Here is a 23618-nt window from a genome sequence, read left to right as displayed (position 1 = left end):
GCAATCCCAGCGTGCTCCTGCTTGCTTGTCCTAATTTTCCTCCTTGGACATCCTCCTGCCACTCAACAGTGCCCCAGGGCATCACTTGTCCTTATTAGACTCTGCTGCCTGACTCCCTTCAGCGCCCTGTCGCCCCCCTCCCCGGTCCTCATCACAGTCCCAGCTAGGCATCGCTTTTCTGACCTGCCTCTTGCCTCCAGCTCGTGGGCCTCCGGTATGGGCTGCTGGGACACTGGGACACAGGGCCAGAGGTGTCCCGCCTTGCCTGACCCTTGCCAAACTCAAAAGTCAGGGATGGTCACAAATCTCCTACCTTCCTTTCCCCGTTACTAGTAGGGTATCCCACCAACGAAGCAGTTGGATCAGGGCTAGCAATTTCCATGTTCACCCCTGCCTCACGTGATAATTCACTTCAGTTCATTAGGAGAGCAGATGGCTCAAGAGGGGTGACAGATGCTGGGCTGCAGCCCGACTCTTGGGGAGGCCTTTAGCTATGTGGCCTTCTCTAGATGTGCAGGGGGAGTCAGGGGGAGGCACACAGACCATCTCACTGCAGACACATCCAGCCTGCAGAGCAGTCCCATGGGGGAGGAAGGGTTACCCTCCAGCTTGCTTAGCTAGACAGGACCCAAGCCGATCTCCCATTCTCTGAAAGCAGGCGAACTGAGATCTTCATACCTATTATTCTGGAAATTTTCAAAACCAAATATGTCCAGGAGGCCGATGGCCCTTTGCACATTTTTGGGGTCCTGGGCAGGTGGAGTGAAAATTGCAGCATTGATTTTCTTGACAATCCACAGGAAGAGGTGCCCGTAAATGCCCTGAGGAGACATGGGGGAAAGCCCACAGGCTTTGAAGCATAAGAGGAAGGCTGGCCCTTATCTCTAAGTTCGCCGGCAAAGTCTGCACCCACACTGGATATCCTGGACCTGCTGAGGGGTGTTATCCCTACTTATAGGCAAGAACCCGAAGCCCAAAGAGGCTAGAAAGCCCACAGTCACCTGGCAGGTGACTGGCAGTCAGGACCAGCCCAGCCATTGCTGCTCTTTCCTGTTCTCCACCAGCAGGGCAAGGAGCCTTGTTCAACACACAGACACGGGGGCCCCTTCTCCCACAGCTCTGTACCTTGACAAAGGCGTCCCTCCGGTCTGCAGCCTGGGTGATGTTCAGGGGCCTGGTGACAAACTCCCCTCGGATGATGATGGAATGCTTGATCAGACAGTCCCGGAGTGCCTGCCACTTCACCTGGAAAGGCAGGTGAGGCCTGGCATCACGGCCGATGCGGCGGGACCTGGCTCCTTGGCTCTGACCTACCTAGTCTTGTTTTCTTCCATGACCAAACACCCTAGGCCCAAGGCTTGATGGTGGGAGATGCCTATGGGGCTGTGCAAGAGGGCTGGGCCAGACGGAGACCAGAGTCAGGGTCCCTGGGCGGGCCCAGGCCCAGCATCAGTCTGAACACTGGGGTGTTAGAGTGTTCCGGAAGGATACACAACCTGGATGGGTCCTGGGCATGCTGGCTGCTTGGTTTACCAGCTGTGTGCTGGTCTCCTGGGGGCCAGGGAAGGGGCTGGTACCATAAGCAGACCTTGGAGAACAGTGGGCGAGGAGAGTTCTGAGGCCAGGTGACTGGCATCTGGATGGACCCCAACTGAAGCCATTCCTGCCTGGGGGCTGAAGGCCTAAGGGAACAGGAGGATTCTGGATGGGCCAGTCCTCTCACCATTCAGGGAAGACTGAGCCAGCAAGAACCCAAAGTTTCTAAGAACCCTGAACAAATTAAGAATATTAGCAGCAAAATGTGATTGCTTTGTTTGCTTGCTTCAATTCTATTAATTTCCCACCAGAACTGTCAACAGGGTGTGACATGGAGGAAATTATAATGTTCCCAGGGCAGAGATGTGTCTCCAGCCAGGGCCTGCCATCCTTCCTCCAAGTGAGGCTCCACTTTCCCAGAATAGCACAACTCCGGAAGGCAGGGGCTTATTGAGGCAGGCAGGGAAGGTCCAGTGTAAGGGCACTGGGCCATGTGACCGTGTGGGGGGAGCTTGGGGACTGGGTGGGGTGGGGAGTGAGGATGCTGAGTGAAGGCCCCTGAAGAGCAGGGGGGACATGGGGAAGAGGGAAGAGATGTGTGTTAAAGCTGGACTGATCATTTTGTTAAAGATTAGCTCACACTGCTTCCCACCCCCAGTGTCTGCAGAGCCAGATGGGTTCAGGGGTTGAGCTGAGAGTCTGGGAGAGGAGTTGGGGGGAAGGAGTGGGAGCCTGGGAAGTGACAATCAGGAGTCAGGTGGCTGTGAGCCCAGACCCCTGGGGCCCCTCACAGAAATGGAAGCTGGCAGACACAATGGCCAGCCTACCTCCAGCAACTTCAGCACGATGGGAAAGGCAGGCGTCTCCATCACATCAGAGGAGTCCAGGTTCTCGAAGACTGCAGCTATGGAGAGAAGCAGTAACCCGGATTGGCAAGGCTGCCGAAGTGATGGATCAGGGGTCCCAGTAGTGCCTGGCCTGGGGCAGCTGTAGATCCACCTATTAGGGGCAACTGTTCCTGGATGTGGGGCACCACCTCTCCCAGGCCCTCTCTGCGGGAGCCAATGTCCCTGGTGATTACCAGCCCCTTAGCTGTGAAGGAGTGTAACAGACTACTTCCTCCTCCACTCAGTGAGGTCGTAGCCCTGGGTCAAAGTGAAGTTTGAAGAAAAGAGGGCTTATTTGGAGGGAGAAGGCTGGTGCTGGTGTGGGCAGGATGGGGTCTACTAAAGAGAAAGATGAGCCATCAGCCCCCTTCAATCCACTCTGCTGTCCATGGAGATCCAGGCATCATTTATTCATTCAGTCAAATAAGCGGACATCCACAGAGCGTCACTATAAGCCAGGTCCAGTCCCCTAGCAGAGGTTTCCTGACCGGCCCCTCCTAGCCTCAATCCCCTTCTCTGAGGCAACCTCCACGTCAGGGCTGCTGGGGGTGGGGGAGGGGGGGAAGTGTCGTTTCTGTATGTATATATTTTCTCTTTTTTAAACTTGAAAAAATTATAAAATAAAGCATTCACATAAAAAAGTGTATAGAACCCCAAGGCGTGTTATAATAAATAATGATTAAGTCAACACTGTGTATCCACTACTACTGCCAAGATACAAAGCCTGGACAACATCCGAAGCTCTCATGGTCCTTTCTTGCTAAGACCACGTTCCTCCCCACTCATTAATGGAAACCACTTCCTTGCTTTCTGTTATCCTTTTACTACCTAAATATGAGTCCTTAACAGCATTTAATCTCACCTGTGTTTAAATTTTGTTAAGTGTGATCTAATCGAACGTCTGATCTATTCTTTTGTGCCTGGTCCCATGTCCTCAACACCGCATTTGTAATACTCTTCCAGGTCCTGATGCCCCCTGTGTGTGTGTCAGCACCCACCTGTCACCAGCAGAAGTGCCAGTGTGGTGGATAGATCACACGGGCAGAGCAACAACTCTCCTGGAGTAGATTTCCTTGTATGGTGTGAGAGAGGGGTCCAAGTTCATTGTTTCCACATGGACATCCAACAGTTTATTGAAAAGTCTGTCCTTTCCTCACTGTTCTGTGAATTGGTGTCCTTCATGAGTTCTAGAACCAACCATAGTTCCTTCCAATGTTGCCTCTGCCCCATTCTTTCTCTCTTTTCCTTTAGTACACCAATTAAAGGTGTGCTATAACTTCTCACTGTGTCCTTCACATCTCCTACTCTCTCTTATATATTTTCCATCCTTCTGTATCTCCATGCTGTGTTCCAGCTTCTCCTCCAGCCCACACACTCCCTCTCCGTGTATATAAAACTGGCTGTTAAAACCATCCATTGAGTTCTGCATTTTGGTCTTTTTTTTTTTAATTTTACAATTTCTACAAAGTTCCTTTTAAAAGCTATAATGTCACATTTTCTATTTCCAGTTTCCTGTCTAAATTTTCAAGCTTGGCTTTTTCTTTTCTTGAACGTAGCAAGCATAGCTGCTTTATGGTTTGTGTCCAATAACCCAAACATCTGAAGTCTTTGTGGCTCTATTTCTATTGTCTGTTATCTCTGCTGATTCTCACTCACAATATCTTGTTTCCTCACTCCTATCTATCCCCAGCTGCATGTGATATGCTGTGTTTGAAAAATTGTTTAAAGGAATAATATGTAATCAAAATTGGTGCTAGTTTCCTCCCGAGAAGGAAGGATCCATCAGATGCTTGGAGGCACTAACGGGCCAGGTCACCCTAGTGCCCAGGCCACCCAGATGCCTACAAATGGACTTGTACATTCATGCATGACTCTGTTTACTCTGGTTCACCCTTATCCTCAGGGGGTAGCCCTGTAGGGTCCCAGCTAAAACTGGGGGACTGATCAGAGTTTTCATCTTCAGGGGGCCCTAAGCTTTGACATCTTCCCTGCCACACCGTGAGACCTCAAAAATCATAGCTACAATTTTCAATGCATTTTCCCAGGACAGGGTTAGACTATGTGAGAACTCCCAGAGACTTCTTCCTCCTCCTGTTCCAGTCCCTCCAGTCTTCCTCCCCAGGGGGTACAGTTTGAGCGGACACAGCATTACCCATGAACTCCACGTTGCCCAGGTGGAGAATGGCTGCCAGCAGCTTGCTGAGGTCCCAGTTCTCCGAGTCAGAGAACATGAGAATCTTCATGGCAGAGCGCACGTGGGCATAATCCTTGGCGTCGTTGAGACCCTCACAGGAAGTGCAGTTTCCCTGCAAGATTGGGCACCTCAACATTCTGGGGGCCACCCCACACCCCACTTCCTCCATCACAGGGCTAGTAAGGCAGAGATGTGTCAGGGACTCAGCCAAAGGCCCCTAAGAAGTGATACTTCACAGGCTCTAGGTGGACTCTGAGAGGCCAGCTGGAGAGGCTCCAGCTCAGAAAATACACAGAATTATTTCCAGAGGCAGAATCATGGTAACATAGACACAGCAGCCAGCAATGGCACTTGGAAGCTGTGTGGCCTCAGCCAAACCGTTGAGCTTCTTTAAGCCCCTATTTGTCACCCATCCCTGGGGAATCCTGTGAGTTCAATGCTTTAACAAACACCTTCCAAAGCTCCCCATGTACCAGGCCCTGTGCTACTTGGTGGGAATTCACAAATGGAGAGGACTGGCCCTGTGTGGGATGCCGTGCATCCAAGAAGGGAGGCAGGAAGCAAATGATGGTGTCATACGCTGTTACAGGTGCTGCTGAGACCAAAGAGGGCTAGGACAACCCTATGGAGAAGTGGGGAAAAGCTTCCTGGTGAAAGCACATGCTGTGCTTCATAGCACCACAGGGAGAGGGCAGTGTAGGCAGAGAATAGCTGGAGCTAGGCTGCGGAGGCAGCGGCAGGGCTGGCAAGGAAGCGGGGGTTATATGGGGAGAAGTGGAGGGATGATGAGGATCTGGAGGTGCTTGGAAACCACGCCAAGGAGCCACAGGGAGGCCCCTGCGGAATGGCAGTCAGAGACGGGATCTGTCAGACTTGCACCGTGGAAGGAAGGTCTGCAGAAAGGATGATAGATTAGAGGTCAAGTCTGGTGACCGGAGGATGCTGGAGGAAACTACCACCGTGATCTGGGAAAGAAATGAGGAAGGCCTTCAGGCAGTGAACGTAGGAGAGAGGGGCTAGGCAGAGGAGATTCAAGAGGCAGACCTCCGCCATCCCCTTCTCAACAAACGGGCCGGATGGCCGCGTGCACCGCACTGTTCCAGGCGTGGGGGTGCAGCCCAAAGCAAGAGCAACTCCCTGCTTTGCTGGAGTTCAAGTTCTCGGGCACCTACAAGGATGGACGACTGGAAATGGGTGGATGAAATCGAGGAAGGAGAGGTGCGGCTATGACTCTCCGTCACCACCAGGGCCTCTGACCGCTGGAACCAGAGAGAGCTGAGGTTCGTGGAGAGGGACTAGGAGTTCAACAGAAAATGAGGAAACACATGAGCAAGAGGAAGGCCTTGACAGTCACAAAAACAGAAGGCTGGAGTGGAGGATGGAAAAAGGGAGCCCTCAATCCCCGCCGCAGGGCTTTTCTGTGGCTGCAAACCCCAGGTGTGGCAGGAACCAGCCTTCTTTCCTCTTCTTGCTTTTGCTCTTGGGAGGCTGGGTGGGGCAGTGCTGTCAGGCATGGGGAAGGAGAGGTGGGCAGGGAGGGCAGGGGCGGGGTGGAGAGAGGGGGGTGGGCCTCACCATCGTCAGGTAGTGGTACTCGGAGGGCGTCCCCAGGCTCAGCAGCTGCTTCTCCTCAGCGCTCATCCCCTGGAGCATGCAGTAGAAGATGTGGTAGTTCCGCTCCTCCGGGGCCTGGTGGGGAAGGCAGTCCAGAGAGCCTGTAAGCATCCCCCACCCCCAGGCCACCCAGCAGCCTCCAGCCCTGTCCCAGCTTCTGCTCCAAGGTCTGTCAACCAGATGTGGCTCTGGCATTGACCTGAGGGACGTTTGGTTCGGCAGATGTCCCCATCTTGGGCTTCCAAGGTCAGCTCTTGCCCACAGCCCTGGGCTAAAGGCCACTCTTCACAAACTCCTGGCTCCCAGGGGCTTCCCTGCATCTCCATTGCTCCTCCCAGCCCCGAGGTCAGCTTGCCTAAGTCGCAAGCCAGGGAGTGATGCCAGGATCCAGATCCTTAGCTCAGGACTTGCCTGGCCTTAGAATTAATTCTAAGAGAGGTAAGTAGTAAGCACCAAACAATGTAGAACATGATGTGGATGGAAAATTCAAAACAGAAAATCCTATGATTTCTTCTTCTTGAATACTGGGAAAGGACCATCATTACCCAATTCTAGGGGTCCTTGGCGCATCTCAGGGTAAGTACAGTGGCAACACACTAAGACCTCTGAAGGTCCGTGGCGGGGGCGGGGAGGGGGGTGTCCCTGGAGAGGTGTGAGAGTGATGGAAGGGAACCTGTCATAAAAGCCTCTTCATCCCGACTCCCAGCCCTGGGGTGGGCGGAGGTTCCCCAGGACCAGTGCAGCAGAGGGAGTCCTCACCTGCCGGCAGACCCGGGACTTCTCCAGGAGAAACTGCTCAATGCGTGCACCCTCGATGACCCCGCTAGGATTGAAGTGGATGTCGATAAACTTCCCAAAGCGGCTTGAGTTATCATTTCGGATCGTCTTGGCATTTCCGAAGGCTGAAGATCAGAGGGTGATGCCCATGATGGGAGCAGAGAGGGGGAAATTTACTTTTAGTGGGATCATCTGGGAAAGCTTCTTAAGCCCAGAGTTGAAGGATTGGGTAGCATTGCACTGGAGGGTGGTGGCAGCCAAGAGTGTGCTGAGGGGAAGACAAAGTGCAAGTAAAGGTGCAAGTGTCGGTAAGCATGGGGTGTGCTCACAGAGCGGGAAATTTGGCTGGAGCATAAAATATAGAGGAAAGCAGTGGAAGACAGACGGAACCAGTTAGTAGCATAGAGCCTTGAATGCCAGGCTAAGATGTTTGGAATTAGTCTGTGGGTGATGGGGGAGGCAGGAAACCTTCTGAGGGAGTGTGGGAACAGATTTGCATTTTGGAAAGATTGCTCAGGCTGAAGGGCAGGGGCTGGGAGGGCAAGCTGGCAGGGACAAGGTTCAGATGGGGGGGGGGTCACACCAGAAGGCATTTGGATTGCAGCATGACTGAAGGTGCATTTTTATAGAGCTGTTTCTGCGAGCTTCTCAGACATGACCCACAATAAGAAAGACCCTTTGCAATGAGTCTCAGTGAATACACACCCCCACCTGTACATGTAATTAAAAGAAGATATTCAGTACTGGTTCTGATCAAGAGCTGTGCACTGGGGTATTTTCTCTTCTATGCTATTTAATTTGTCCTAAAAGACCAGGGTGCCTGGGTGGCTCAGCTGGTTGAGCATCCGACTTTGGCTCAGGTCATGATCTCATGGTCTGTGAGTTTGAGCCCTGCGTCAGGTTCTGTGCTGACAGCTCGGAGCCTGGAGCCTGCTTCGGATTCTGTGTCTCCCTCTCTCTGCCCATCCCCTGCTTGTGCTCTGTCTCTCCTCTCCTCTCCTCTCCTCTCCTCTCCTCTCCTCCTTTCTCTCTCTCTCTCAAAATAATAAACATTAAAAAAATTTTTTTAAATTTATAATTTGTCCTAAAAGACTGATTTCAAGACTCATTGGTGGGTTGGGTTGCAGTTTGAAAATACCACCATCCCTCATTAGTCCCAAGAGAAGAAGGAAAAAGAGTCCTTGGTCTCTCCCCCTTGAGGAATCCCGACAGATAGCAGAGGCTCTGATAAGGACTAACTATGCTTCAGAAACCTACTTTGTGTGGTTCAACCCAGTGGCCAATCTCTCTTTGAGAAAACCTGATGTCGGCCCTTTTTGGTAGAAATTGGCAAGCTGATTCTACAATGTATATAGAAAAGTAAGTGTGGCCACCAACAATGGCCAAGTTTGGAAAGAACAACACTGGAGGATGTGTGCTACCTGATTGAAAAACTGACTAAGCTCAGAACTCAAGACAGTGTGGTATTGGTGAAAGAGTAGTCGGAGAGAGCAATAGAACAGAATAGAGAATCCAGAAACAGACTCACACATGTATGATCAACTGAGTTTGGACAAAGGTGCAAAGGCCACTGAATGGAAAAAGAATAGTCTTCTTGGCAAATGGGCCTGAAATTCTTGGATATCCTTATGAAAGAAAACAAGAAACGAAAGGGAAGGAAAAAAAAGAAAAAAGCAGAAACTCGACTCAGACCTTGCACTACAGAGAAAATGAACACAAAATAGATACAGATCTAAATGTAAAACCTAAAACTGCACCACATCTAGAAGAAAATGTAGAAGAAAATCTCTGGATTGAGCAAAGATTGCTTAAACACAACACTGAAAGCATAGTCAAGGAGAGAAACAAAGATAAAGGGAACTTCATCGAAATCTAAAACATCTGGCCTCTGAAAGACACTGTCAGAACGGAGGAACAGACTACAGACTGGGGCAAAATATCTGCAAAACGCATATCTTATAAGGGGTTTGAATCCAGAATATATAGAGAGCTCCCAATTCATTAATAAGGAAACAATTTAAAAATGGGCAAAAGATTTGAACACATACAGAGAATATACACAGATAGGAAATAAGCCCATGAAAAGATGCTCTACATCATTAGCCATGATGTGAGTCACCTGGGTGACTCAAGTCAGTTGAGCATCCAACTTGGGCTCACATCATGATCTCATAGTTCGTGGGTCTGAGCCCCGCATCAGGCTCTGTGCTGACAGCTCAGAACCTGGAGCCTGCGTTGGATTTTGTGTCTCCCTCTCTCTCTCTCTGCTCCTCCCCCATTCATGCTCTGTCTCTCAAATATAAATAAAAGTTAAAAAAAAAAAGTAGCCAGCCCCAAAAGGCTGCAAACCATTTGATCTCATTTATATAACTTTACGCAAAAGATAAAGTGCTGACTCCCCGTGCAGTTTAAAATCTATGTATGACTTTTGACTCCTGCAAAACTTAACTACCAATAGCCTACTGCTGACTGGAAGCCTTACCAATAATACAGTCGATGAACACATACTTGGTAAGTTATATGTATTATATACTGTATTCTCACAATAAAGTTAAGCTAGAGAAAAGAAAATGTTATTGAAATCATAAGGAAGAGGAAATATATTTACAGCATTGTACTGTATTTATAAAAAAAAAAAAATCCACATGTATCCACAGCGGACTTGTGCATGTCAAACCCTCATTATTCAAGGGTCAGCTCTACAGGGGAGAAAAGAGAAATCGGTGGTTGCCCAAAGCTGGCGTTGGGAAGAGAGGCCACGAGGGAAGTTTTGGGGTGATAGGAACATTCCATATCAGGACTATGATGGGCATTCTGACTGAGTTTGTCAAAACTCATAAAACTATAGATGAACTTTGTATGTAAAACATCTCTCTGTTATGGAGAAACAGGAGAGAACCCACTGACCATGGCTGGGTACTGGGGGGTTGAGGTGCACATCTCTGGGCAACCCCCACCAGAGAATGAGTGAGGGGACGCTGAGGCCTGGCACGGTGCCCAGTGCAGGGCACTCATATAGGCACTTTGCTCTGGGCTTCACCTTAGGCTGGCCAAGACCTGGGCAGATCTGCGTGCAGTGTGAACCTCATCCTGCCAATTCCACCTTCCCTTTCCTGAGTGTCCTATGGGCATCCCAGTTGGGTGACATTTCCTGTCTGTTCCTGCCACCTCTCCCTTCATCTTGCAGGGTCACCCCTCATAGACCTCTTACAGACAGTCTTAACACAGGCTTAGCAACTGCTTCCCTGGTGGCTCAAGCGGACACACCCAGCATTTGCCAAACTGATTTCATCCCACAGTCTTTATTTAAAAGGAATACTTGTTTCAATCCCGTGAAAAACACGCTTAAAGAAAGCTTGTTTACAAGGTCATCAGTCTTTCCCATTCTGGCTTCCCGGGAGCCCCCACACTACCATCTACTTTGTGCTGGTCTTTCCTGTCCTGAGGGAACCTGAGTCGTGGAAAGGGTATGGCCCGTACTGTCCTTCCCATGGATACCTCCTGGCAGGAAGCTTCCAGCCTACAGGGCCTGGGGAGGAGGGCCAGTTGTGAGGGTGCCCACTTACCTTCCAGAATGGGGTTGGCCTCCAGGACCTGCTGTTCAATCCATGAATGCTGGCCGCTGACAGTGGCCAGGAACTGCAGGATGAGCTTGGTGGTCTCCGTCTTACCTGCCCCAGACTCACCACTGTGAAGAGGGCACACAGGGCATCAGTCAATAAACCAGCTGTTTCTTCAGTACCCCTAACTGTTCTGCAGACCCACCACAGGACTGCTTTCTGGTCTGAACAAAGATGCCCTCCCCGCCAAACCCCTGTGCACAAATCCCACCACATTCGCCCTGTGGGTCTCAGCTGTCTACTTTGTATTGGTTATTGGAGAGTTCGTCTTTTCTGCCCTGCTTGGATGGGAGCTCCTTGCAGGCATGGTTGTATCTGGTTCATTCCAGTGTCACCGGCCCAGTGCTCAGTAACTACTGATGAATGAATGGGACCAGATGGCACAATGTCTTGTTGTAATATCCTCTGCGTGAGCAGTGAGTTTATGTTGGCCAGATGGGAGACTGCATCGGTCCTTTTGAAAAGCAATGCAGCATAGGTATCAAAAACCTTCAGAATTACCCTGCCTCGAGCCTAAGAAAGCAATCCTAAAATCAGAAAAAGCTTTCTCCACAAAGCTCTCTGTTCACTAAAGTATTATTCATTTATCATCACAATTGCAGAAAATCCGGAGCACCTGGCTGGCTCAGTCAGTGGAGCTTGTGACTCGGAGTTGTAGGTTCAAGCCCCACGTTGGGTGTAGACATTACTTAAAAAAAAAATCTTAAAAAAGAACCATTGTGGAAAGTCAGAAGTACCATAAAGTGGGGGTGATTAGTTATGGTCCCTCCAGTTAGAGAACACTAGAACCAAGTCTATATGGGGCTTTCAGTAAATGTGGGCAATGCCTATTAGGTACAGTAAAGTGACAAATGTCCACTGTCTTCAGTATAATTGTAACCAAGGGGGTAGGGGAAGCTGTCTCTTCCAGAAGTATCTAGCAATTTTTTCCAACAATATTTTTCTGAAATTTTGTAAAATTTTCATAGTGAATATATATTAATTTCATAATGGTGAGATATGAAAACTTGTTTTTAAAAGTTTCTTAAAGAGTTGAATTAAATTAAAAATATACTCAAATCTGGCACATAGCACACTCAGGTTAATAGGATTAATATTACTGTTATGGAGGCTTGAATATCACTTTTGTATCAATTACTTTTTATTATGGAAAATGTCAAACATTACAAATGGAGGCTTGGGGAGCCTGGATGGCTTAGTCAGTTAAGCGTCTGACTTCAGCTCAGGTCATGATCTTGTGGTTCGTGAGTTTGAGCCCCTCATCGGGCTCTGTGCTGACAGCTCAAAGCCTGGAGCCTGTTTCAAGTTCTGTGTCTCCCTCTCTTTCCGCCCCTCCCCTGCTTGCTCTCTCTGTCTCTCTCAAAAATGAATAAACATTAAAGAAAAACTTAAAAAAAAAAGTGGGGGCTGAATAGTGTCTTGCTAATGAAAGCACTTCTTGTCACCTGATCATAAGTGCAGACTCCCAGGCCCACCCAAGTCCCCTCAGTCAGAATCCAGGCTTTCACAAGTTCCCCAGGAGACTCCTGCACTTTACAGCTTGCATGAGGAACTCCCACAGTCCGATTCCCAGCTTCAATTCCTGGCCAATTTTGTTTCCCACCCTGTCCTATTTTGAAACAAATCTCAGACAAATATTGCTTCCTCTGAAAATATTAATTAAAAAAAAAGTTTTGATCAAAATGTCACAATCACTGCCTGCTGAGTCAGTCTGATCAGCAGACCTCTGCTGCTCGCCGCAAACACCAGCTCCCCAAACAACCCTCCAAGGCAGAGATGGGATGCTGAGGGGAGAGCTGGGATGATTTTCTCATGGCCTTCATGGAGGGGAGGGCAAGAGGAGAAGGAAGTTTGGCTCAGAGTGAGGTTCTGTTCGTACAAAAAGCCACAGATCGGGGTACTCTACCCTCTTCTTGAGGCACTGCTGTCCTGGAAGTGGAGGCCGGCCTGGTGAGCTTCCTGGCCAGCGTGGGGCCCAGCTCTTGGGCAGTATGGGCAGACTCTTGCAGTGAGGCTGGTCTGCCTAGTCCTGGGGGGGCAGGGGCAGATGGGGAGCACACAGAGTAGACAGGCAGAGCCCCAGAGGGAGACAAAGTACCAGCCCTCATTGGCACATAATTCCATTCACTTCTGGAAAAGTGGAAATCACCCCAGGATACCTCTCTGTCTTCTTTTCCAGTGTCCTGGGTTAGAATTCCCTACTTAGCAGCTGTGTGTCTCTGGGAAAGGATCTCAACCTCTCTGGTGGGAGGTTTCCCACCCAACAGTAAAACAGGAATAAGAAGATCGACTTCAAAGTGCTGCTGAGAACAGCAAATGTGATCATCTCTTGCTATAGGACTTCATTCTGGTCTCTGTTCCAACATCCATCCTCAGAGATGCCGTGCCTGGTCTGCCCTGCCTCTAGAACAACAGCCAATCACTGTCTTTCCTCTTTCCCTACAATGCTTTTCGTCAAAGCTCTCATTACCTGCTGCCCCCCCCCCCCAAATTGGCTTATTTATTGTCTGTCTCCCCTTCTAGAATGTAAGCTCCATAAGGTAGGGATTTTAGTCCCTTTCATTTGCTGCTGTCTCCCCATGTTAGTACAGAACAGGTGTGCAACCAGAGCACAGTGGACCCTCGAATGAATGAATGAATGAATGGCTCTACTGTAGCTCCAAGCAATGTGCCCTGTGCCAAATTCCCCCTCCCCCTTCCTTTCCCTCTCTCCCTGCCTTCCCTCAGGAGGGCCTGTGCAGGAAGCAGGGAGGCCAGGCCAGGCAGAGGGCCTCTGAAGCAGGGTCAGGACCTGGATTGGAGGAGGACATGTCCCTCCTGGGCCCCAGAAACCTGAAAGCTGCCCACTGGAGCTGCTGCTACCCCTGTCCTCACCTGAGGCCTGCCCAGAGATTTTTGTGTGTGTGTGTGAGACATCACCTATTTGACCCCTGTGTTCCCAAGAAGCCATCCTGGGTCACATTTCTAAAAGTGCCCATCCCCATTTCCCCTTCCTTGTCTGAGGAAATATTCACGAAGGCTGGGGCAGTGCAGGCCCTGCTGATGCAGTGGAAGAGCTGATTCTGAAGGAAGGAAGCCATGGAGGGACCTGTCAGGGTGGAGGGGCAGTAGGGAGCAGGTTTAGGTGAGATGTGTGCCCTTGAGGAGGCTGTGTGCAGCTGAATGGGAGCCCCTAAATCAAACAGGCCTTGTAGGCAGGCTGATTTGGAGAGGTTTAGGGAGAGGGGATGCTCTCTGCTTTACTAGAAACTAGTGCCTGGCCCATGTGATTCCCCAGGGACATGGGGAGCCTGACCCCCCCCACCTGATAATGCAGCACTGGTCCCTCTTATTCCTCTTCATGTTGAAATAGCAGTTGTTGGCGATGGCAAAGACGTGCGGTGGTAGCTCACCCATGTGGTGGTTGTAATACAGCTGCACCTGCTCCAGGGTGTAGAGGGGCAGCACCTGGAACGGGTTCACGGCCACCAGGATGGAGCCTGTGTATGTCTGGGGAAGGGAACAGGTGGTTAGTGCTCTCTGCTCTGAAGGCCAGGTCTGCCTGGCCCTGACCTTGACCTTGAGTGTGGCCTGCTGAGGGCTACCAGGACTGGCTGAGTCTGGCGGGGAAGAGGGGTCTGATTCTGGGCCAGGGGGACAAGACATTCAGCTGGAAAGATGGGGATGTTCACCACAAACAAAAGCTGGGGGTGAGTACATTCACAGGAAGATTAGATGAGGTCTTTGTTAAATGTTTAGCATTCTGTCTTGTGTTCAGAAGGCTCAATAAAAGTGGGCTGAATTTATGAAGTGAGTCTTCACCTGCCTCTCACCTGACCACATGAGGTTGGTCAACAAGCATAGCCTCCACTGATCCCTCCTAGGACCCCGTTCAGGACCACCTGGTTATCTGGAGCCCCCACTAGTCCTGGGAATGGGACAGGGAGAGCCACCTCATCAAGTCACATGATTATCCACATCCAAATTTTCATTTTAGGAATGGAGAGTTTAATGTCTCTGACTCCAAGGACTATGACAGCCAGATAAAAGAATGCAAGCATAAGCTCTTTGGAAAGGATAAACTGTAATTCACTTTAGCTTGTTGGCGTTATCAGTCCCAGGATCTCTGAATCACATTCAGCCAGTGTGCACTCAGTGTATTCTATTGCCCCCTTCCACCACAGAGCCTCCTCACTCTCCTGACCAGCCCTCCCCTCTTTTCGGGGTCCCCTGCTCACTCATCCCTGAAGGGCTGCTCAGAGCCAAACCAGCCACCTTGAACTAGGAGAGGCCCAGGCAGGCAGTGACTTCATAGGCCACACTCACTCAGGGCGGGGCTGGAGCCAGTTTTGAATGCTCAGTCTCCTGGGAAAATCGCATTGGAAGGAGAATATGAGGCTTAGGGCTGGGGTGAGCCTCCCATCCACTGCCAGGTTTTGGGAGAAGGACCCACATCAATCTGCACGGCCCTCCTGACCATCACAGGACTCACTTCACAAGAGAGCAGGGGTCTGCTGCCTAGTGACCCTGTCTCTGCCAAATGCTTAGGAAGGAACATAAGACTATGCCCACCCTCCTGGACTCTGGTCCACTTGGCCATCAGAGCAGGCCTTCCACTCAGCCACAGATGGAGGGGGGGCAGCACTAATTGAGCACCTACTGTGTGCTAGGGACTGTGCTGGCATGCTGCCTGTCAGCTTTCTGAGACTGCAAGGTATTATGATGCCAAGGAAAAGCGTTAAGTTCCTTGCCCACCTCACACAGTGAGGGTGGGGGTGGGGGTGGGTGGGTGGGGACTGAACCAGGTGTGCCTGTCTCCAAACCTCTGGTGCTTGTTTTTTTTTTCTTCCCCAGCCAGGAGGTCAGTGCACATGGACCAAGCCCCCTGAGCAGGGGGTGGAAACGGGGACTCACATAGATCTTGTGCTGCTGGTAACGGATCAGGAGATTGTGCACCATGTCTGCCTCGCTCAGGTCCCCCAGGCGGATCATGTCGTCCACACCTTGCATTGAATTGGGGTGCATGGGGCTGAGGGTATCAAGGTCCTCTGCTCGGATCCAGTGTTCCTGGAACAAAGGGCACAGACTCCCCTGAGGGGTGGCCTCCACATGGGCCAAACCACTGCACCTCTTCTCCAAGTTCTCAGCACATCAGCTGACCTGGTGGCCTGAGTCTCTGGCTGAGGTCAAGGAAAACCTGAGGGAGGATCAGGGCAGTTTGCAGTTGGAGAAAGGACATGTCTAGAGCCAGGGGTCAGTGTGAAGCCAGGCGTCAGTGTGAAGCCAAGCGTCAGTGTGAAGCCAAGCATCAGTGTGAAGCCAAGCATCAGTGTGAAGCCAAGCGTCAGTGTGAAGCCAGGCGTCAGTGTGAAGCCAAGCATCAGTGTGAAGCCAGGGGTCAGTGTGAAGCCAGGGGTCAGTGTGAAGCCAGGCGTCAGTGTGAAGCCAGGGGTCAGTGTGAAGCCAAGTGTCAGTGTGAAGCCAGGTGTCAGTGTGAAGCCAGGCATCAGTGTGAAGCCAGGGGTCAATGTGAAGCCAAGCGTCAGTGTGAAGCCAGGGGTCAGTGTGAAGCCAAGTGTCAGTGTGAAGCCAGGCGTCAGTGTGAAGCCAGGTGTCAGTGTGAAGCCAGGCATCAGTGTGAAGCCAAGCATCAGTGTGAAGCCAGGGGTCAGTGTGAAGCCAGGCGTCAGTGTGAAGCCAGGCGTCAGTGTGAAGCCAGGCATCAGTGTGAAGCCAGGCGTCAGTGTGAAGCTAGGCGTCAGTGTGAAGCCAAGTGTCAGTGTGAAGCCAAGTGTCAGTGTGAAGCCAGGGGTCAGTGTGAAGCCAAGCATCAGTGTGAAGCCAGGGGTCAGTGTGAAGCCAGGGGTCAGTGTGAAGCCAAGCGTCAGTGTGAAGCCAGGGGGTCATTGTGAAGCCAAGCATCAGTGTGAAGCCAGGGGTCAGTGTGAAGCCAAGCATCAGTATGAAGCCAGGCATCAGTGTGAAGTCAAGCATCAGTGTGAAGCCAGGTGTCAGTGTGAAGCCAAGCGTCAGTGTGAAGCCAGGCGTCTGTGTGAAGCCAGGGGTCAGTGTGAAGCCAGGCATCTGTGTGAAGCCAGGCGTCAGTGTGAAGCCAGGAGTCAGTGTGAAGCCAGGGCTAATGGTGAATTTCAGACCAGGGTCAGAGTAGCTTGTAGCCAGAAGTCAGATTTGGCTGTCATTGAGATCAGGGGCAGGATCACCTGGGGGCCTCACAGATGGCTGGAATAAAAGCATGCAAGTAAAAGTGCTTTGTAAACTGTAAAACATCACTTTGCAAATGGAAGATATAAGCATTCATGTTTTACTGGCCCCCTAATATGCAGCTTACAGGTCATAGCCTAGAAACTTCTCCCTGGAGGCCAAGTCTCCACATACCCCATGCTGCATCACCTCGGTAAAGAAGTTTGCCTGAGGGGGACTGAAGGGATGAGCTGGACCCCTAGCCCTGCATGCCCTTCCTCATGGCACCACACTTGGCTGACGCTACCCCCCAACCCCCAGATGGCTGAGCTGCAACCCTGCAGGCCACCCCAGCTTCCACGTCTCTCTCACCTGGGCTGTTCTGTTCAGTACCAGCTGAGCCTCGTCTTCTTCCTCCTCACATTCTGGGGCCCTCCTCTCCTCAAAGAACACCTTTCCTTCTCTCCTCCTGGTCTCCAGGCTTACCCTCCTTTACTTGGCAAAGCAGCTTTCTGCCACCCTCTCCTCTCTGTCACAGCCCCTTCCTCACTTCCCTATTTCCTACTTCCCTTAATTGGCCTAGTTTTCCATCTACCTACTCACTCCTTGCTCTTTCTTTATAGAAACATTCCCCAAGACAGATACATGATGTCCCTCATGACAGGACCCCACTGTGGTCTGTTCTACTGGGTAGGTTTCCCCCCATCTGGGCTCTGAAACCCCTGGTGTTGGAGAGCAGTGACAGAAGAGGAAAGGGGCTCAGGGTCCTAGAGGGTGGGGTTGGGGTGGGGCTGAGAGGGCCCAGCCTCCCTGAAGAGCCTGGCCACACTGACCTTGCCCTCATCATCTTCAACCAAGATCTTGCCAGGCTTTGTTTCCTTGATGATGCACCCAATAGCCACGCTGGTCTTGTTGGCAGGGAGGGGGTTCAGCCACACATGGTCACCCTGGACAGAAGAGAGAAGACAGTGGTCAAACACCTGTTCCATGTTCCCTTTCCTGCTCAAGACTTACCTCTCCTGGGGGCCGTCTTTTCCAATGCTCTCTTCATATCCCCTCCTCCTCTTTCCCTCTCCTTCTTATTCCCTCTCTCCTTTCCCACTCTCTCTTGCTCTTGCCAGGATGGCAGTGGGAGGTAGCAATGGAAGATTCTCTGGCCTACCTTGGTTCTAGGAAACAGACAAGCCATATTTGCAGGAAAACAGTCCCACCGTGAGGTGGAAAAAGAGTCTTTGCCCTGTGAATAGCCCTATAGGACTGAAACCCATTGGGTGAGGAGAAGCAAAGACTAAAATCTCATAGGTTTCTGCTAGCCTGTGACATGGCATTGACCCGTATGAACTTCCTTCTGACCCAAGAAAGCTCACCCCATTCAAAGAAGAGTAATCCCCAAACCAGCACAGGTCTACATACAAAGATACTGAAATCCAAAAGGAGGAAAGGAGCAAGTGACTAATACCAGGAAAAACAAACAAACCAACAAAACTGTCAGAGAACAGTGGAAGTTGTGGCCAAGTATTTCACCATAGTTTCCAAAAATGTACTGAAGAGTAGATCAGAAGCAAGAGCTCAGAAATTAGATGCTGAGACAAGTGAAAGGGATGAGAACTGAGTTGGCAAAGCTCAAAAAAGAAATGGAAGAGATAACATGGACCAGGAATGAAAGCAGAATTGGAAACAACAGAAAAACAACCACTGCTATAAACATAGTAAAGATCACTGAAGACAGGAGGAGAGGGAGAGCTGAATGACAGAGAAATTTTTTAAATGAGGATTAGGAAGAAAAGGATAGATAGGGAAGATGGACAAAAATACGTGGGCACCCAAAGAAGATAACTGGAAATAAAACCCAGGAAGTTTATTTAAAGATATAATTCAAGACAACTTTCCAGATATTAAAGAAACCTTGCATCTATAGATTGAAAGCACATCAGGTACCAGGATATAATGACAAAGAAAAATCAGCTCCAGGACATATACTAGTAAAGGTTTTTGAGCTTTGAAAATAAAGATGAGTTCACTTCTAAGGAGAAAGTTCAGGACAAATTCAAATCCTATAGAGAGCTGAACAACTAAAAGATCTCAAGAAAAGAGCAACCTATCTATTAGTATGGCCACTACCAAAAGAACAGAAAACATCAAGTGTTAGAGGCACTGGAACTGTTATACACTGCTGGTGGGATTGTAAACTGGTACAGCCACTGGGGAAGATAATAGGGAGATTCCTCAAAAAAGTAAAAATGTATATACCATATGACCCAGCAATCCCACTTCTGAGTATACATCCAAAGAAATTCAAAGAAGGATCGTAAAGACATATGTGCACTCCTATGTTCATTGCAGCATTATTCACAATAGCCATAGGTGAAAGCAATCCAAGTTCCCATTAACATATGAATAAACAAACAAAATGTGATGTATACATACAAAGGAATATCCTTAAAATGGAAGGAAATCCTGTTATGTGGTACAGTATGGATGGACCTCAAGGACATCATGCCAAGTGAGATAAGCTAGTCACAAAAAGACAAATACTCCATGATTCCACTATAAGAAGTATCTAAAAGAGTTGGGGCATGTGGATGGCTTAGATGGTTGAGCGTCAGACTTTGGCTCAGGTCATGATCTCACAGTTCATGGGTTCAAGCCCCACATCGGGCTCTGTGCTGACAGCTCAAAGCCTGGAGCCTGCTTTGGATTCTGTGTCTCCCTTTCTCTTTGCCCCTCCCCTGTTCTCTCTCTCTCTCTCTCTCTCTCTCTCAAAAGAAAATAAGCCTTAAGAAAAAAAAGAAGTATCTAAAATAATCAAAATCACAGAAACAGAAAATAGAAAGGTGGTTGCCAAGGGCTGGAGGAGAAATGAGGGAAAATAGTGTTTAGTGAACACAGAATTCCAAGTTTGCAAGATTAAAAGTTCTTAGGTCTGGGGCTGCCTGGGTAGCTCAGTCAGTTAAGCAGCTGACTTCAGCTCAGGTCATCATCTTGCGGTTCATGTGTTCGAGCCCCGTGTCTGGCTTTGTGCTAACAGCTCAGAGCCTGGAACCTGCTTCTGATTCTGTGTCTCCCTTTCTCTCTGCCCCTCCCCTGCTTACACCCTGTCTCTCTCTCCCTCTCAAAAATAAATAAACATTTTTTAAAAATTAAAAAAAAAGTTCTCAGATCTGTTGCACAACAATGTGAATATACTTGATGCTGAACTGTGTGCTTAAAAATGGTAAATTTAGCGTTAGGCATTTTTTTTTTTACCACAATGAAAAAAGAAAGAAAAAAGAAATCCAGTAACTTTTTACCCAGCCAAATCGTCCTTCCTGTATAAAGATAACAAACATTTTTGAAGATACAATATTATTCCCATAAGCCTTCTAGAAAAAAAAACTGGGGAAGAAAGTTCAGTCAATAGTACAAGGAATAAAAATAGATCCACATCGACACTCATGATCATGAAGTTTCAAAATACTTGGGACGAAGAGAAAATCATGAAAGCTTTCAGAAAGAAAAAAATAGATTTTGTACAAAGGCTCAAAAATGAGAATGGTTGGCACAAAAACAAACACTCAGATCAATGGAACAGAATACAGAACCCAGAAATGGACCCACAAACATATGGCCAACTAATCTTTGACAAAGCAGGAAAGAATATCCAATAGAATAACGACAGTCTCTTCAGCAAGTGGTGCTGGAAAAACTGGACAGCGACATGCAGAAAAATGAACCTGGACAACTTTCTTACACCATACACAAAAATAAACTCAAAATGGATGAAAGACCTAAATGTAAGGCAAGAAACCAACAAAATCCTATAGGAGAAAACAAGGCACAAACCTCTTTGACCTTGGCTGCAGCAACTTCTTACTGAACACATCTTCAGAGGCAAGGGAAACAAAAGCAAAAATGAACTATTGGGACCTCATCAAAGTAAAAAGCTTCTGCACAGCAAAGGAAACAATCAGAAAAACTAAAAGGCAACTGACAGAATGGGAGAAGATATTTGCAAACGACATATCAGATAAAAGGTTAGTATCCAAAATCTATAAAGAATTTATCCAACTCAACACCCAAAAACCAAATAATGCAGTGACGAAGTGGGCAAAATACATGAATAGACACTTCTCCAAGAAGACATGCAGATGGCCAACTGACACATGAAAAAATGCTCAACATTACTTATCATCAGGGAAATACAAATAAAAACCACAATGAGATACCACCTCACACCCATCAGAATGGCTCACATTAACAAGTCAGGCAACAACAGATGTTGGCAAGGATAGGGAGAAAGAGGATCTCTTTTGCACTGCTGGTGGGAATGCAAGCTGGTGCAGCCATGCTGGACAACAGTATGGAGTTTCCTCAAAAAATTAAAAATAGAACTACCCTACGACCCACCAATTGCACTGCTAGGTATTTATCCAAGGGATACAGGTATGCTGTTTCAAAGGGACACGTGCACCCCAATGTTTATAGCAGCATTACCCACAATAGCCAAAGTATGGAAAGAGCCCAAATGTCCATCAATGGATGAATGGATAAAGAAGATGTGGTATATATGTACAATGGAGTATTACTCTGCAATCAAAAAAGAATGAAATCTTGCCATTTGCAAATATGTGGATGGAACTAGAAGATATTATGCTAAGCAGAATTATTTGGTCAGAGAAAGACAAATATCATATGACTTCACTCATATGAGGACTTTAAGACACAGAACAGATGTACACAAGGGAAGGGAGGCAAAAATAATATAAAAAGAGGGAGGGGGACAAAACATAAGAGACTCTTAAATATGGAGAACAGAGGGTTACTGGAAAGGTTGTGGGAGGGTGGATGAGCTAAATGGGTAAGGGACATTAAGGAATCTACTCCTGAAGTCATTGTTGCACTATATGGTAACTAATTTGGATGTAAATTTAAAAAATAAAATAAAAAAAATTAATTTAATTTAATATTAAAAATTAAATTAACAATTGTGTTGCATTATGCTAAAAAAAATGAGAATGGTGTCAGATTTCTCAACAGTAATGCTGGAAGCCAGAAGACAACATGGAATAAACATCTTCACAATTCTCAGGGAAAATTCTGTCCAGTACGGAATCCCATGCCCAGCTGACACATGTGAATAAATGTATTTTAGATATGCAAGTTGTTACCCCTTCTCAGAAAGTTATTGCAGGATGTGCTAGATCAAAATGAGGGAGTAATCCAAGAGAAAGACCTCAGGTCCAGGAGTAGGGAGTCAGTACAAAGGAGAGACAAAAGGCATATTCAGACTGGCTGTGAAGGAGCTCCCAAGATGATGTCAAGATGTGTGCCTCAGAAATACAAGACATAGTCTAGATATCACAAGTCAGCAACTCTGGGAGAGATTTCCCTCTGAGGATGAAACTTGTTGACCTCCTGATGAGTCAGAACATTTTGAGAGAAGACTGACATGTCTGGGAGAAAGTGGGGGTGTTAAAGGCATGATAAATACACAGAAACCTTAGCAGGTGGGGAAAAGACAATTACAAAGTCTAGCAAAGGAAAGCACGGTGCTTAGAGTACGCTGGCTCACTTCAGGGTAGCATTTACTTAGATAAAATAAGTAAACTCAATATGCAGATCTGATCAAAGCTAGGTTTAACAATTTGGGGAGGACAGAGACATGAGTAGCATACTTGTGAGTGCCCAGAGGGGGGTAGGCTCATGGAGCTAGGGCCTTTCTTACATGGCAGGAAGTCAATCATCGATGATGCCTGAACCCAAAAACTCCAGTAGCACTGTGAGCCTGTTCTTTCCAGACACAGAGGGAAATACCCAAGAATCAATAGCAGGCTTGACAGTGGTCACCTCTGGGGAAGAGGCAGTGGGAAACTGATTCTTTAAACAGTATGTCTGTACAATTTTATAAAAATGGAAGCCAAATTAAAAAAGAACTGCAGGAGCGCCTGAGTGGCTCAGTCGGTTAAGCGTCCGACTTCGGCTCAGGTCATGATCTCACGGTCCATGAGTTCAAGCCCCACGTCAGGCTCTGTGCTGACAGTTCAGAGCCTGGAGCCTGCTTCCGATTCTGTGTCTCCCTCTCTCTCTGACCCTCCCCTGTTCATGCTCTGTCTCTCTCTGTCTCAAAACTAATAAATAAACATTAAAAAAAATTAAAAAAAAAAAGAACTGCAAGGAACAGTTGCTGCAGGATAGAGAAAACCAGTTTGACAACATACTGGGCCCAGTGAACGAATCAGATCATACCAGACACCTCAGAGATCCTGGAGAAGCTTTCTTACAAAGAGGATGAAATTGTAGCATGCAGCTGAAGCCGCTGGCAGATCATCAAAGCAAGATTGAAAGTCAAAGGCAGACGATGGGCATCTCACAGCAAACTTGACCTTAACCAGAGATGAACAAGAGAGGCACCATGTCCAATCTAGACTGCGGAGGCATGAGCCCCACATGGGCTGGAAGAAGAAATCAAAGAACATGACTTTTGTTCCCTCCATTTGGCCAAAGCTCTACTAGGAAATAAATGAGAAGCCACATCACAGAAAATAGAGCTTCTTCATGACCTCCATCAGCAGGAAAAGACTGCAAGAGCTGCCGAATCAGGAAAAGAATGGAGAAGAGAAATAGCATCTCTCAGCCATGAAGAAAGTAAGAGTGTCTATGGAGACTCATGAAATGGAGGAGGAGTTGAAGAAAGCAGGGAGATGTGAGGAGTCCTGGGAGTCCTCCTTGCTCTGCGTGATAGGAAATACATGACAGCTGGGTGCGGGAAGAGCTCTTGCTGGAGAGAATGTGGGAGTGCCCCAGCATGAGACAGAAACTACTGCAAATGCC

The 23618-nt window shown here is 48.4% G+C and overlaps 1 protein-coding gene across 1 annotated transcript in view; it reads right to left on the bottom strand.

Moving 5' to 3' along the window:
- Positions 1 to 20931, bottom strand: part of MYO7B (myosin VIIB) — a 67543-nt gene extending 46612 nt beyond the window's left edge. Inside the window, exons 1-11 of the mRNA XM_047872839.1 lie at positions 20914 to 20931; positions 17642 to 17755; positions 15522 to 15674; positions 13933 to 14117; positions 10575 to 10696; positions 6991 to 7133; positions 6193 to 6306; positions 4576 to 4729; positions 2364 to 2440; positions 1126 to 1245; positions 679 to 821 (exon numbers count right to left, since the gene is read on the bottom strand). Of these exons, the coding sequence (XP_047728795.1) occupies positions 679 to 821; positions 1126 to 1245; positions 2364 to 2440; positions 4576 to 4729; positions 6193 to 6306; positions 6991 to 7133; positions 10575 to 10696; positions 13933 to 14117; positions 15522 to 15674; positions 17642 to 17755; positions 20914 to 20931 (1343 nt within the window). The remainder of the gene's footprint in view (positions 1 to 678; positions 822 to 1125; positions 1246 to 2363; positions 2441 to 4575; positions 4730 to 6192; positions 6307 to 6990; positions 7134 to 10574; positions 10697 to 13932; positions 14118 to 15521; positions 15675 to 17641; positions 17756 to 20913) is intronic.
- Between the last annotated feature and the right edge of the window lie 2687 nt (positions 20932 to 23618).

The sequence above is a fragment of the Prionailurus viverrinus genome, chromosome C1, assembly GCF_022837055.1.
Source record: "Prionailurus viverrinus isolate Anna chromosome C1, UM_Priviv_1.0, whole genome shotgun sequence".
Lineage (NCBI taxonomy): Eukaryota > Metazoa > Chordata > Mammalia > Carnivora > Felidae > Prionailurus > Prionailurus viverrinus.
This window is presented reverse-complemented; position numbering and strand designations above follow the sequence as displayed.